Source organism: Megalops cyprinoides, chromosome 13 (genome assembly GCF_013368585.1).
Source record: "Megalops cyprinoides isolate fMegCyp1 chromosome 13, fMegCyp1.pri, whole genome shotgun sequence".
Lineage (NCBI taxonomy): Eukaryota > Metazoa > Chordata > Actinopteri > Elopiformes > Megalopidae > Megalops > Megalops cyprinoides.
Window position 1 is genome coordinate 12199786 of NC_050595.1, and position 13993 is coordinate 12213778.

The 13993-nt window shown below is 44.6% G+C and overlaps 1 protein-coding gene across 1 annotated transcript in view; it reads right to left on the minus strand.

Annotated features, from left to right (window-relative positions):
• Positions 1 to 268: 268 nt before the first annotated feature.
• LOC118788179 (cGMP-inhibited 3',5'-cyclic phosphodiesterase B-like) overlaps positions 269 to 13993 on the minus strand; it is a 63754-nt gene continuing 50029 nt past the window's right edge. The window contains exons 5-16 of the mRNA XM_036544080.1: positions 11053 to 11156; positions 10305 to 10533; positions 9610 to 9701; positions 9091 to 9233; positions 7115 to 7249; positions 6093 to 6204; positions 5288 to 5401; positions 3429 to 3628; positions 2954 to 3157; positions 2610 to 2771; positions 1927 to 2170; positions 269 to 1299 (exon numbers count right to left, since the gene is read on the minus strand). Coding sequence (XP_036399973.1) covers positions 1085 to 1299; positions 1927 to 2170; positions 2610 to 2771; positions 2954 to 3157; positions 3429 to 3628; positions 5288 to 5401; positions 6093 to 6204; positions 7115 to 7249; positions 9091 to 9233; positions 9610 to 9701; positions 10305 to 10533; positions 11053 to 11156 — 1954 coding nt within the window. The 3' untranslated portion in view covers positions 269 to 1084. The remainder of the gene's footprint in view (positions 1300 to 1926; positions 2171 to 2609; positions 2772 to 2953; positions 3158 to 3428; positions 3629 to 5287; positions 5402 to 6092; positions 6205 to 7114; positions 7250 to 9090; positions 9234 to 9609; positions 9702 to 10304; positions 10534 to 11052; positions 11157 to 13993) is intronic.

The window sequence follows — 13993 nt, forward strand, 5'->3', positions numbered from 1 at the left end:
CAGTGTATTTCATTTACAAAGAATAGCTTAAGAAATCATTATGACTTCATGAGTTGAACTCTCACAAAAATAACTATTAATTTTAAGTGAATCCTGAGTAACAGTGGAAAAGGTTTATACATTAGGATTAAAAAAGGAAAAACATCCCTTCGTTGGAACAGTCTTCCTACTGTGTACACTGTGTGATTAAAAAAAGGAATTCTTGGAGAAAAAGCAAACAACCAACAAAATAAAAGAATAAAAAACAAAACAGAACCAAACAAGGCAGGTTACCAATAAGGATAAAGGCATCAAAAAGGATAAGTGTGAAATATTAGCTTTCAGTCAGAATGTCAGCACTTCCAAAAACAGAGTCTGTGATACAGTGTTTTGTGTTAGCAGGTAAGGGAGGAGGAGACTGCACCATTTGTGCAAAAATAAGTCAATACGCAGCCTCAGCTGCAGATTCCAACAGGCACATTTGAATATGTTTTTTTTTGTTTTGTTTTGTTTCTCCAGCAGTGAGCCTGAACGAGTCTCAGAAGAATCATTCCATGATTCCTCTGAGTCTCTCTATATTTAAACTGAACTGTTCACTTTGGTAACTCTTATCAATCACTAAAATGGGGCTTATTGTTCTGTTGTATAATTCTCCCTTTGTGTAAGTACCTTGCAGTAAGTAAAGCGCTCTGTGTTCAACAAGGCAGCATCAGGACTGGGTGCCCCTGTGGTGGCCGTGCTTCAGCACCGTCTCTCTCACCTCATCGCTCCAAAGCGTTCCCTCATCTGAAGCGTTCTTTCTTTCTTTTTTTTTTCCTCCCGTGGGGCGAAAGTGCATAGGAGTGGGGCTCCCGCTGCTGTGGCAGGAGTCCGCTCACAGTAATAAGGCCTTATTTTCCGAGCTGACGCGGGCTGCGCCAGTCTGGGTGTCAGCACAGTGATAATTCAGCACGTGGAGGTTCGGCGGGGTCCTCAGCGCGCGCGCGCGCGTGTGTGTGTGTGTGTGTTTGCAGGGGGAGGGTCTCGCCTCCTCCGCCACTGCCGTCGCCTCCCTCACGAGTCCTGCCCGGCTTCCTGTCTTGGCCTTGGATCTCCTTTCCTCCTGCTACGGGCGTTCCTCCTCCTCGGCCTCCTCCTGGATGACCTGGATGTCCTCCGAGGCGGAGGGTAGGGACGGACACTCGGCCGCCTGCTGCTGCTGCTGCTTGCTCAGTTCCTTGCTCTTCTCCTCCTCCTCGATGGTCTTCTTCCACACCTTGTGGTTCTCCGTCAGGTGCTGCATGATGTTGCAGAACAGCCGCCGCCGGCGCTTTCTCCTTTCTGCACAGGGGGGAATCGGGGGAGGGGAAAACTTTAGAGCAGCATATGCTGGAATACCATTTTAATCAATGGAATAGGACTATGCAGACTCTGGTTCACGAGGTCAATGCTATTTCACGTTGTTCTACCAAAGCAATCAACAACATGGTTCAACGAACCACCATCTAAAGAGCAAATAGCTACGATCAGTTCTGACAGCGGGATAGATTTAAATACACTTAGCAAACTTGCCAAAGTATAACCCAGCACAATTAACGAGACTCCTGTAACGAGAGTACATTTCCTGTTCTTTCTGCTGACAAATCAACTGTTCTGCATTAAATATAAATGGACAGGAACTGAAATGTTGTTACTTGAAGAGCAATGATTCAAACAAAGTTGTATGATTCTAAATTTGACATAAAATGGTGAGACTGCTTTCCTACACTACCAAAAGTAACTATTTAACCCCCAGAAATGTACATTTATTTGAAAGGAAATATACATACATTTCTTTGTCCGTTAAGCTTGATAAAAGGGTGAATTAGGGCTTAAAATTAATTGCTGAACTGATGAAAACACAGCAGTTTATGGCAGCAACTGTCAGTTGATCACAATGTTATGAAGCAATGAAGTGCTATGTCTTACTTGGTTCAAGGTCCTCTTCCAGCTCTTCGTCCTCTGTTTCAGAGTCCTCGCCTTCATCTTCCTCCTCATCCTCAGAACACTCCTCATCGATCCAGTATCCAGGCAACAAGCCGGCGGCGTCGTACGAGTTGCAGAGTGGCCCGACGATGTGGGTGATGAAGGACTCCTGCAGCTTCGCCAGCTGCGGTGAGGAGCGGTCCATGAAGGGGCTGATGGGTAATCCCAGGCTTGCCTCTTCATCACCCTAGAAACAGGACAGACAGGGCCCATTTCAGTCCACTTAGTGATGGCAGGCACATCGGTCACACGGCTAGCTGTACAAACACTTCAGGCTGGAAAGGAACTGCATTTTGATATTTTATGATTGAGTCATTTGACAGTATTTGCCTTACATGGTAAACTGTCAGGCAAGTGTTTACAGACATTATAAGTTCATTAAAGTTTCATCTGCCCGATAACCACAGACCCACTTACATCACTTCCTGCCCAGTGACAGACCGTTCTGCTGTTACGGTTAACAGCTTTGCAAAACATCACATTAAGCAGCTGATCTAATTACATTTGATCTAAATTAAAAAAAAAATGAATCTACAAGACAGGAAGCAGAAAATGAATTGACTCTTTTGTTCCTCTGTATCTCCAGGTCTGAAGGTGGAAATGCAAAAGTGGATGGAGATGAATACCTGCTCATAAAACTCACTGACGATGCCTTCGGTCCATTTGAGGTGAAGCTCTCGACCTTTCGCTGGCCCGTTGATGTCAGCCAGCTTAATGCACACTTGGCAGACTAACAGCCGGTCGTTTTCATTAGTCCAGTCGATTCCTGGACTATTCACATCATTCACCTATTTTAAGCAACAGAAGGGAAAAAATTATCTTAACTCGCTGTGGACGGCATAATCTCATTTTCAAACTCTCCTGGAGCGTGGCACGTAGTCGTGCCGCAATCAAGCAATGAAACGAATCTACCGAAAAATAAATGCATAACAACACAAGACAGAACAGGAGGTGCGCTGCCTTTGCCAACCTTGGAATTGAACTCGGCCAAGAAGTCAAAGTGCTTCTTCAGGTCTGTAGCGAGGATGGCCTCGATGACCAGGAAGCGAAAGCGTTTGAACTCCATGTGGTCCAAGTTGACCAGGAAGTTGAACTCGGGCCGGGACAAGTACAGGCTCCATGCGGAGGCAGCATGGTGGTTCTCGAGGACTGAGCGGTCGTTATACAGCACAGCCTATGAGAAGGGAGGGGGAGGGGAGCAGGGGGTGGAGTCAGCACATGGAAAAGGCCTTCGTGAACATTTATCATGTTGTATGATTGGCCTGGACACTCAAAGTGACAAGTGAGCTGACCAGAATCCAGCGTGTTGCATATTCACTTGAATACAAAAAAATCAGCCATCACCAGACCGTAAAGGCCTGCCCATCACTTCCACAGCCACTGTTGCTGTAATGTTATTATGGTGTTTGTTATTATAGTCTTTGGTATGTTCATGACAGACTTACCTGTGGTGCATTGGTGGCTACGAGGAAGGCGTTTGTGCGACCGGGATGATCGTAGTCATGCATTGCAGCTGCTACATATAGTGCCATGAGCTCAAGGGCGGGCAGATTCCAGGACAGGCAGCCGTAGCTGTCGTCCGAGATGGAGGAACTTTTCGAGGAGGCGTAGGCCACCCTGCCCGGAGATATCCCACTGTCCGAATCTGGGGAGACAAGAGGACACCTCTTACCCCCGTCATCTGAGGTCAACACCATGAGAATCGGAGGGGGGGGGGGGGCAACATAACCCTGCTCCATATGCATGTACCTGGACCTTTGTTCTACAACTCTCTTTTCTGGCCTTTGTCAGGCACCACAAACAAATAAGACTGACTGCAACTGTGAGGTTTTGGAGACCTTGTCCCTTTTAAGGGACAGCTTAGCACACAGTACATCTGGTTGTACTGCAGCCACACCTGGTTAACATGTGTCTGTACACATGTATATGTTAACCAGATGTCACCTCACACTTCACTTAATCTCAACTGATTTATCTTAATCACTATCTTATCCTAATATGTCTCCATTCCATATGGTGCCTGACATCACCTCTACCACATTGCTTTGGTGTTGCGTCATCAGACACACAGCTGCTCTCTGTAAAAGTGAGAGCCAGGGGGCATATATTTATGTGCAGTTTCCCATGTGCAGAGTCGTTTTCCCTTCTTTGATTCTCTGTGGTGCGCTGTGCCTTTAAATCCCGCCGGCCGTACAGAAGCTGCCACAGGTTGAATTAGTCAAAGAGTGACTCAGGCTGGGCTCCATTTGAAAAATTAAACGGCCCGCCCGCAGAGTTAAAATAAGCTCCGAAATGTGCTGAGCTCAGCAGCGGGCAGCAGATCTCAATCACAATGGAGGCTCTCTGATCTCATGGCTTGCCGCTCCTTTGGCAAGGGAGACGGAGCAGTCAGCAGAGAGCTTTTAATTCATTTCCCATGGATCAAGGGTACATAAAATACCATTAACAGAGACAAGACTTTATGTCCAGGCTTTTTAACCCAAACCAGCCAATGAGACCTAAAACGCTGCCCGTATGTGCAGGCATCAGAGGGGGGGTCATGACTGGATGAGCCAGGACCAAGACTGGACCCCTCATGAGCCAGGGGGAAAGAGACTTAGAATGACACCGAGACTGGGCTAAACACCCCAAGACAAGACCAAGGTAACACCAAATACTAGGACAGGACAAACACCTCTATTTAGATAGAAACATGACAGAATGTTACAGAAATATCAGGAAAACGTCACTTCTGGGAGCTCTGGAAAGTCTAAAGGGTTCTGGTACAGCAGTGCATCCATTTTGTTTATCTCTAGGAAAAAAAATAGTTTTATAACTGTGCTGTCACTTGATGTGATGGCAACCTACTTAGACCATATAATACGGTGGCAAGTAACTATCTTATTCTTTCTGGTGCAACTAAATAATGTTAGAGAAATCAATGAAACTACAAGACTGAGTACTTGAATGAGGACAATATGGTGCAACAAAGACCAAAACTGCCACTTTGCTTTTGATGGACTCAACAGGACAGGACTTCATATGGAAGTTTAGCAACTACATACCATGAAGAATGTGGACTATAGTATTTACTGCCTAGAATCCACCTGCTACAGAATTCCTTTCTCAGTTTGCCTCTCTGGGACGGGACTAGTATTCAAATGCCTCCAGTTTGCTCGGTTTGACTTTAGCCCCAGTATCTGTTCTGTTAGCACAAACCCAGAAAAATGCTTGACCTCAGAGCACAATTATCCCTGGAGCAACAGGCGGTACCATGATGAAAGAGGTGGGGGCAGTGGAGAATATTGAAGGGGTCAGTAGCTACCTGTGTCACTTCCTGTCGTATGCTCATTGTGGATCTGCTGGAACCCCGGGATGGGCCGCGTGGTCAGGTACCAGACTGCGTGCAGGACGTCTGTGGCATGGACCCGGTTGTGATCTGAGCAGGAGGTCCAACGGGCATAATGTGTCACTCATGGTTTGTCTCCCCATACGTCAATAAGCAGGGTTCAGTAAACAAGTTCTTAAATGTCCCCTGAACGATTTCCTGAGGATGCTTTAAAGGCACCAGGGAATCCTATTGCTAAGAAAGCTTTATTCAGTCCATCCACAGATAGTCTATTTACTATGACCAGATACAGAGCCAGTGGGTTTCTTCCATCCTCAGTCTAGCCGTTTCTGATTCATAACATCACATAGTGGTTGCTGTCTGTGCTCCTTGCTAGCTGTGTATATTCTGTTTTGGACTGTGAATGTTAAAGAAATCATAGCAAGCCAGCAAATCAACACTTATGGCCTCATTCAACTGCAGAGAGCTGACACAGGCAGAGATGAATATCTGGTCACAATAAATAGAATATCTGTGTCAATCTATTTGGTGTGTGCTTGATATGGTAATCAATCAAACACTTCAGGATCTGACACCTTGATAAGTCAATGTATATGACTGAACTACAGGCAGGTTTACAGGGAAATAATAAAGTACCTCTTATTTAAGAATATTTTTTTCACCTGCAAAGAACAGATCTAATGTGAAAAAGCACTTCTTGTAGTAACACTTCATTTAGTCTATTTTTTCCCATGGCTTGTGCCTTTCGTCAGGGCAAATACATGATGAACTTTATACTTACAGGGTATATCTCGATAGCCATTCTCAAGCGCACAGAAGTACGTCATGAATTCCCGCACTGGGATTTTAAAGATTTCAAACAGGCCGGTGTCCTGGAATAGAGTGTACGTCACCTAGGGAGGGAAAACACAACAGCAAAGTTCATTAAAGAGCATTGAGCTGTGCAGCTGTGAGACAGCCTGAATCTCTTCATTTTTAAACTGTGAAAGTACAATGCAAACCACAGCAAGGGAATGAATGCAGCACTGTTGGTAAAAAAAAACCCAATGTAACAAATAATCAGTTGCAGTATGGTGCCTAACAAAGTACATCATTACATCCTTAACGTCATTGTTAAGATTATCAGCAATAAACAGGAGAACTGGGTACGATTAATTGAATAACATGCACTTGATTCATATATAGATATATTAAAGGGATGTATTAGGGTGACTCTTTGGGGTGATAAACCCAGGAAAAGTGTTTCTACAAATCAGTGTTGGGCCACTGATTCAGTAAGTGCTTGAAGTGTCCAATTAAATACTTTTCCCGAGAATTCATTTTCAATGTTTTTAGACAAAAAAGTCTGCTATTACATGTAAATATTAATGCTAATTGTATGACAATTGATAATTTATCAGAGAACATCCCTTGTGCCTTATTTGGATGATAAACCCTGCAAGTGAACAGATGCACATCAGATATGCATAAACAATCTTGCGAAATGTGCTGCTTTCTTATGATACAAATGATCACTGTAGAAAATAGGAAGGCACTGTTGTGCAGACTCCTCTACAGGGGGTACAGCTTTAAAATACACTTAACACAAACACAGCACATGGACCATACAAGACCCTCAAGCCCTTGAAATGTCAGATGAGATAAGCTAGCAGTAACCAGTGCAGCAAACCAGAGGATGTCTGAAGTTCCCCAGCATTTCATAAGCCAGTCTTTGCCATTAATATGCAGCAGTTAGAACAGCAGCAGTTATAACATTAGTTGTGACAGCAGTTATAATAGTGGTATAATAGTGGTGGTACTGACATAGCTAAGGATTCTCCCTGTTTTCCCGCCCGTTTGGTCCACGAGTTCAAAGATCTGGAAGTTCCAAGTGTCGATTCTCTCCATGAGAGCTTCGTGGTCCTCCAGCAGGGGGTCGAGCACGAAGTCCTGCTCACTCTGAGAGAGAGAGAGAGAGAAAGAGAGACAGACAGACAGACAGAGAGGAGGATGAGAACACAGTTCTAAGGTGAGACGGCACATGCATGCACCTTTCTCACCCACCACATTTACATTGGAATAATAACCTCAAAGACCTTAACACCATGCAGGTTGAACATGTCAATGCCAATTACCAATGCCTTTCTGCTAAAAAAAAAGTTTTAAACAACACTTCTGTGAAGGCTAATTTGACTGTAAAACCACATGTCCTGTCCAGATAATGGACTGCATAGATACTGATGTCTGTCTCTTTTGTATTATTCTGTCTGTGGGCAGGTCGCAGTCGCTAACAGAAATCACTGTCAGACACCCACACAGTAAGGGAGTATATTCAGTGCCAGGTTGATTTAGATTTTATTCAGAATGATAATGATGTCTTGGCTCTGATAATGTTTGTGACTGAAGCACTGCCTCCCGACAGCAAGCCAAGGGGGTACACAAAATAATGAATAAAACAAATGAGAAAGGACGGACGTTTACCAATGGTCAATTAAAAAAGAATCTGTAGTGTGTGTACTATAGTAAGCGTTTCACATTATTGTCAATAATAATTATCAATGTTTCTACTATAAAGGATTTTTTAAAGTAAAAACTAATATCTGAGTTTCTACAACACCGTAAGACATAAAAAAGATTTTGAAAGAGGTCAAACAATTGGTTCACACATTGCAACTGCATCAGTCATAAAAATGGAAAAATCATTTTATGTGTCAAAGGGAACGGTGTCAAAAATCATGACGGCATAGGCCAAACAAGGAAAAACTGAAACAGTAAAGAGGAACAGTGGCCTCAAGTCAAAGTTCACCAACAAGGATTGACAGACACTTAATAGGATAGCTGCAAAAAAACACAAAACGTTACCACAGAACAGAGTCTACATCTTCATGACCAACCCTCAACAAAAACTACATTGTGAGCTTCACACAGCTGGTATTTACGGCAGCGTTGCCATTCAAAAACCTCTTGTAAATAAGTACAATGTGCAACAATGAATAATCTGATGTAATGAGCACCTGGACGCCTGAGCACTGGAAGAAAGTAATACACTCTGATGAGTCATCTTTTACTCTTTTTCCTACATCTGGATGGGTTTTTATTTGGAGCAAGCCAAAGGAACCTCACTCACATTGCCCGTTCCTAACTGTTAAATATGGTGGTGGATCTGTTATGGTATGGGCAGCCTTCTGAAGGGAGTCATCAGGTCCGATTATTACTATGCATGATAGAATTAGAGACAAGGAATACAAATCCATCTAAAGTGACCAGGTGTATTCTATGGTGCAAACATTTTTCTAAGATAACAACACCCCCATACACACTGCTAAACAGATGCAAGAGTTGTTTCTTGAGCACCAGTATTAAGTCAAACACCTTCTATGGCCTCCAAATTATCAGACCTAAACATCATTTGAATCTTTATGGGACGTGCTGGAACGTAGAGTGGGGAGTAGATTTCCACCTTCTTCATCTTTCAACCAACTGGAGGCTTTCCTTCTTGAAGAATAGTTTAATCTTGCACTAGAAACAGTTCAGAACTTGTTTAACAATAGTCTAAGGTGGACTGAAGCTTTTCTGAAAGTAAAGGATGGCCAAACTCCCTATTTGTTAACAAATGTTCACATATTGTATGGTGTTTCCATTATTTCGTCAAGGCCCTGTATGTTCTCATGACTCGGGCTGAAGGTGCCTGAGTGTCGAAGCCAGGAAGCAATCCAGTTCCCAGAGAGGGAAGATAGTGCCAGAGGCTGCTTCCAGTGAGAGTGGCCCCATACCGCTGGCGTCACACGGCCTGTCCCCACCTCGGGCTCCTGACTTTGCTGCTCCTGCTTGGGGTCCTGCTCAGTCTCCACCTGGGTCCCGCCCCCCGATTCGGGACACCCCTCGCCCGGCGTCTCCGACACTTCCCTGATACATCCACCGCCGCTTCTGTCTGCCCCTTCACCTGTGGAGGAAGAGCAGACCACCTGAACTGTCAGTTTCTCATCTACTGAGCACTCATCTCATTTTAATACAGAGATAAGATATGCCTTTGCAAAGGCTTCTGGGACAGCTGCAGCTGGGATAGTGTGTTTCTGCTCACAAACTACACAAACTACAGCAACCTGGTGCATGTAGCATGTGAATCACAACGATCTGGTGAGAAATTATACCATCTGTGTTGGAAGATGAGCAGTTAGTCATGTCTCAGTTTTATGGATGCACGCTCCCATTCCTGGAGCGGAGCCAGCTGTTTAATGTAGGGTCACGGTTGGGGTCACTCCCCCAACAGGAAGCACCTGCCACATGGCTACAGCTCTGAAGCTGAAAGGGGGAAGTACCTGGGCGACGGAGGTCCACCTCGGCAGCCAACGGCACGTGACTCTCCGTTGTGTCCAGGCTGGGCGTGGCCTTCAGCATCTGACGCCCACAGCTGAGGGGGAATGGAGGGTCAGAGACAGCAGGGACTGTCTATCAACAAATATCACGCACATACACCACCAGACACGTGACTGTTCAAAACAGAGTACAATATGAGTCATTTATAGACCCATTTAAAAGTTACCTAAAAATAATCAGAGACCAACTTTCTGTTACCAACTAAACTACAGCTTATTGGAAAATAAAATTGACTCTGAGTTCTCCGGAAGAAGTCAGCAAGTAGTTCAATATTAAACCCAGGGAAAGTTCATTGTTGGACATGTCAACAAATCAAGCAGATGGCCCTTACTGGAGATGGTCACCACAATGTTCTAATCTCATTGGAAAAGTGTCACGCTGAAAAGCACCTCTAGAACCGCGAAAGGGAAGATATCCTGTTGTTGCTCTTGTCTTGTTATTAGAAAGTTGATTGATTAATGTTTTGTGCATCCAACCAGACATTTTCTCTGAATTGAACAACCATGGGAGCCTGTTAATCATTAATGGCACAGTATGTTTGCCCTGTGGTTCCGTGTATTTATAACTGAGCTTGGGAACATGATCTGGGGTGGGGAGGGAGTGCCGAGCAGCCGGGGGGGGGTCACGGGGGCGGTACCTGGTGCAGACGAGGATGCCGGGGGCACGGAGCTGCTGCTGGAAGTCGGGGGAGCTCAGGGTGTACCCCAGCGGTTTGTGCACGTTGATGCTGGGCTTGGTGAGGAAATCGGCCGTGTCAGGGAACTCCACCGGAGGCCGCGTCACCAGGGCGGAGCCCACGGAGGGGGGGCCATGGGTGGGGGAACTGAGGGTGGGGGAACTGACGGGGCTCAGGGAGGGGGACGTACCTGGAGGGGAGCGGTGGAGGTAGGGGGAGAGGGAGAGAGGAAAGGAAGGGAAAGAAGAGAGAGCCAGCAAGAGGAAGATAATGGCATAGTGAAGAGAGGGAGTGCGAAAAAAGAAAACACTAGATTAGGCTTGCTTCAGAACTAGGAGGATATGCAACCCAGTAAAACTCGTTTTTTCTCTTCATTCTATAGTCATATCCCCACAGACATGCTGTGCTACTGTAGCTGTGTCTTCACTAATAGATCATTTTGAAGCACATTTCAATCTGGAGAATGCATCCAAGACCCCCCTCTTTTCAAAGCTAATGCTGTTCTCCACGCTGCTGCCCACACCTGCTCTGATTCTAGTCTGCTTGGCTATGATCTTCTCACTCCTCCACTGGCTGGATTTACAACCACACAGCAGGTGATGGAACAGAATTTCTGACCCCTCTTCTGTGAAGAGTGATTAGGCTGGGAGAAGGGACTCTTCTGCAGTGGTTCACTCTGTCTGTCTGTCTGTCTCCTGCCCCTCCTCACCTGCTCTCCTGGGCGCCGCGTGATACGTCAGGGTGACCGAGGAGGACCGCTGCTTGGGGATGGTCAGCAGGTTAGCACTAGGCCCGTTGGTCGGAGACCCTTGACTTTAAAACACAGAGAGACGGACCGAACACCGCTTCGGTGAGCTGCCACATGCTGCGAGCGTCCCGTACACCCTGCTAACGCACAACATTCTCACAACGCTTCTGTTACGTGTTCTGTAACATTAGCCAGGTTCAGTATGACTTGCACGTTTATGGGTTCCAGTCCAAACCCTGGCAGGGTCAGATGATGTCAACTGATTGCTTCATTTTTGCCCATATGAGAGATGTAGAACGGATGTAGTAATGGAGACTGAGCAACAGAAATGGATACGACTTTATGTCAGATAAATTTGTCCCTAAATATGGAAACATCTGCAAGGAAATTCATAGAAAGATCAATTTTTAATCATTTTTAATTTGTATGCCTATTAAAATAGCAAATAAAATTGTGGTACTTAGAATTAAGAAGCAGAAAAACAGATTCTGAAACAGACTATCTGAATGACACTGACAGCAACATGACCAGGAGTAGTTCGACTGCTTGTCCTCAGCTATAAAGTGAACTGTAAGAGGGTCCAAACTCCAGGATAAGAATGCAGAAAGGCTGTGCACTACGACTGTATTCCAGCCACACAATACATGGAAAAAAACCTGGAAAAATATCCGAGAGAGCGTTCACATTTTCAGTAGACACAAGGTCAGCTCTGCCATGTAAAGTGGACACCAAATAACAAGCGACAGGCAAAGTCTTTGACGAGCAGACACACCAAACAATACAAAACAATAACCAGCTTTAGGATGTTGGAACATAGGTACTTTTTATGAAGATGGAAAAAAAACAGACAGGCGATAAAGGAAATGGAGGAAAACAAGCCTGATATGCTAAGGAATAAGCGAGTGCTGGTATGCTAGGTCAGAGACAAGTATAACACACCCCTACAGCCACGGATGATGACATGCTCAAGGTGGGTGACTTACAGAAGGAACTATAACCATCACAAGCCAGAATATCATCAAACCCTTTACTAGAATGGAAGCGTATAAATAAGAGCCTGATAAAAGCTGGATTTGCCACAAGATACTGAGCACTTAAGCTTAAAGGCCTCTTATCCGGTGTTGGAACCCGGACTGGGAAGAACTAAGGCAAATGTCCCTCCTAAATTCACAGTGGGAGTGGTGGGGACACAAGCGAGGTTAACTCAGGCCTTAAGCTTTAACCTTATAATAAAGCAACCTTTTTGTCACCAACAAGAAAGACAAAGAACCAAGTGGTCATAATAAGAGATAATAACAAGAGAGAGCTACCAATGAAACACAATAATAAGTTAACATGACCATTAAAGGACCACAACTGAACAGGACTAGAATACCGGACCTACATGCAACAGGACCAACACAGAGGACCACAACAGTAACACTGAAGTGTTAATGCTTTGCTGCTGCGTTACCATCAGCAACATACTGTACACTCGGCTACTAACATGAATGCTGAGACTTGAGATATCACTGAGGAAAAGCAGGGAAAGGAAGCTAAATGCTATGTATGATGTAAACAGGAGAGATGGAAGAAATGGAAAACAGTCAGTGCAATCCCAGAATCCAATGTCCTCCATTGTTACTGCTTGTAGAGATTTACACCAAAAACAGAGGTATGCAGCTGGCACTAACGTCTTTTTCACAAGACCTGGATTTCAACAATTGCTCTGGTGTCACATGCCAAGTGTCATGTGCAAGAAAAAAGAACTTGAGCGAAGGGAGAGGCTAAAAGGTTCACCTCATGCAAGTATGAGTAAAAAAAGAATATCATGCGGATCTCAATGACAGTAAGAGCAAGAACTCTTTTAGTTGAAATAAATTTAGTTACTTAGAGGGTCTGATCCCCACAGACAGGGACCTCAGGGATGAAGTAAACACTAGAACAGCTTTTGGTCTTCTCTAAACATCTGGAAGAACTACCAACAAGTAAACCTAGGATGCAAATAAGACTCTAATACAGTGTAGTTCCCTGAAGCAGGAAAACAAACCAGGAAATGAACAGGCAGTTGTAAGTACTTGATGAACAGTGCTTACAGAAAATAATGAAAGTGAGATGATTAAGATCAAATTACCAGCAAATGAATCTGGGAAATGAATATGGAGAAGAAATGAAGAGATGGAGCTGGTATGGTCATGCGATCGCACCACAACACCCCAGACAGGAAAAAAAAACAGCACTATGGTGGACAGGAGCTGGAAGCAGGAAACATGATGGAGTGATGGGCACGTGGAGAAAAATGTGAGTGATGATGTGGAGACAAATGGCCAAGAACGTAAGACAGAGTAGAAGACGGTCCCTTGTTTATGCCTTAAAGTGTGGACAAAACCATTAGGTCTAAGTATTACAACAAAACATACTGTGTTAGTAACATAACGAAACATTTCCTGTCACTGAAACAATTTCAAACTAAGCCACAACACTGACAGGACAGAAACTACTGAAATTCCATCAAAAATAACTGCTGAAAAAAATGCAACCCCACAAGAGACTGGATTAAAATCACTGAACGGCACTATGAAAAAAGGCCACATGCGTCATCAGACAGTAAGACACAGAGGAGCGTCGGGAGCATTACCGGCTGAACAGCTACATTGTTCACTCCTGCCACCTAGTGGACAAACTATTTTCTTGCAGTCTCACTGAATTCTGTTATGTGAAAAGGACCATTTCAGACCAGTATCTGTGTGTTTCTGTTATAGTTAAACTGAGGGGACAGGGATGCATTGGTTATATGCAGGACAGGATATCAACTTTCACAGATAAACAAAATCCCAACAAAAGGCTTTCCTTTAAACTGTATAGGTTTAGCTCCTGTTAAGGCAGAGAGCAGCAGATCGATGTGGGGTGTGTGCCTGTGGAC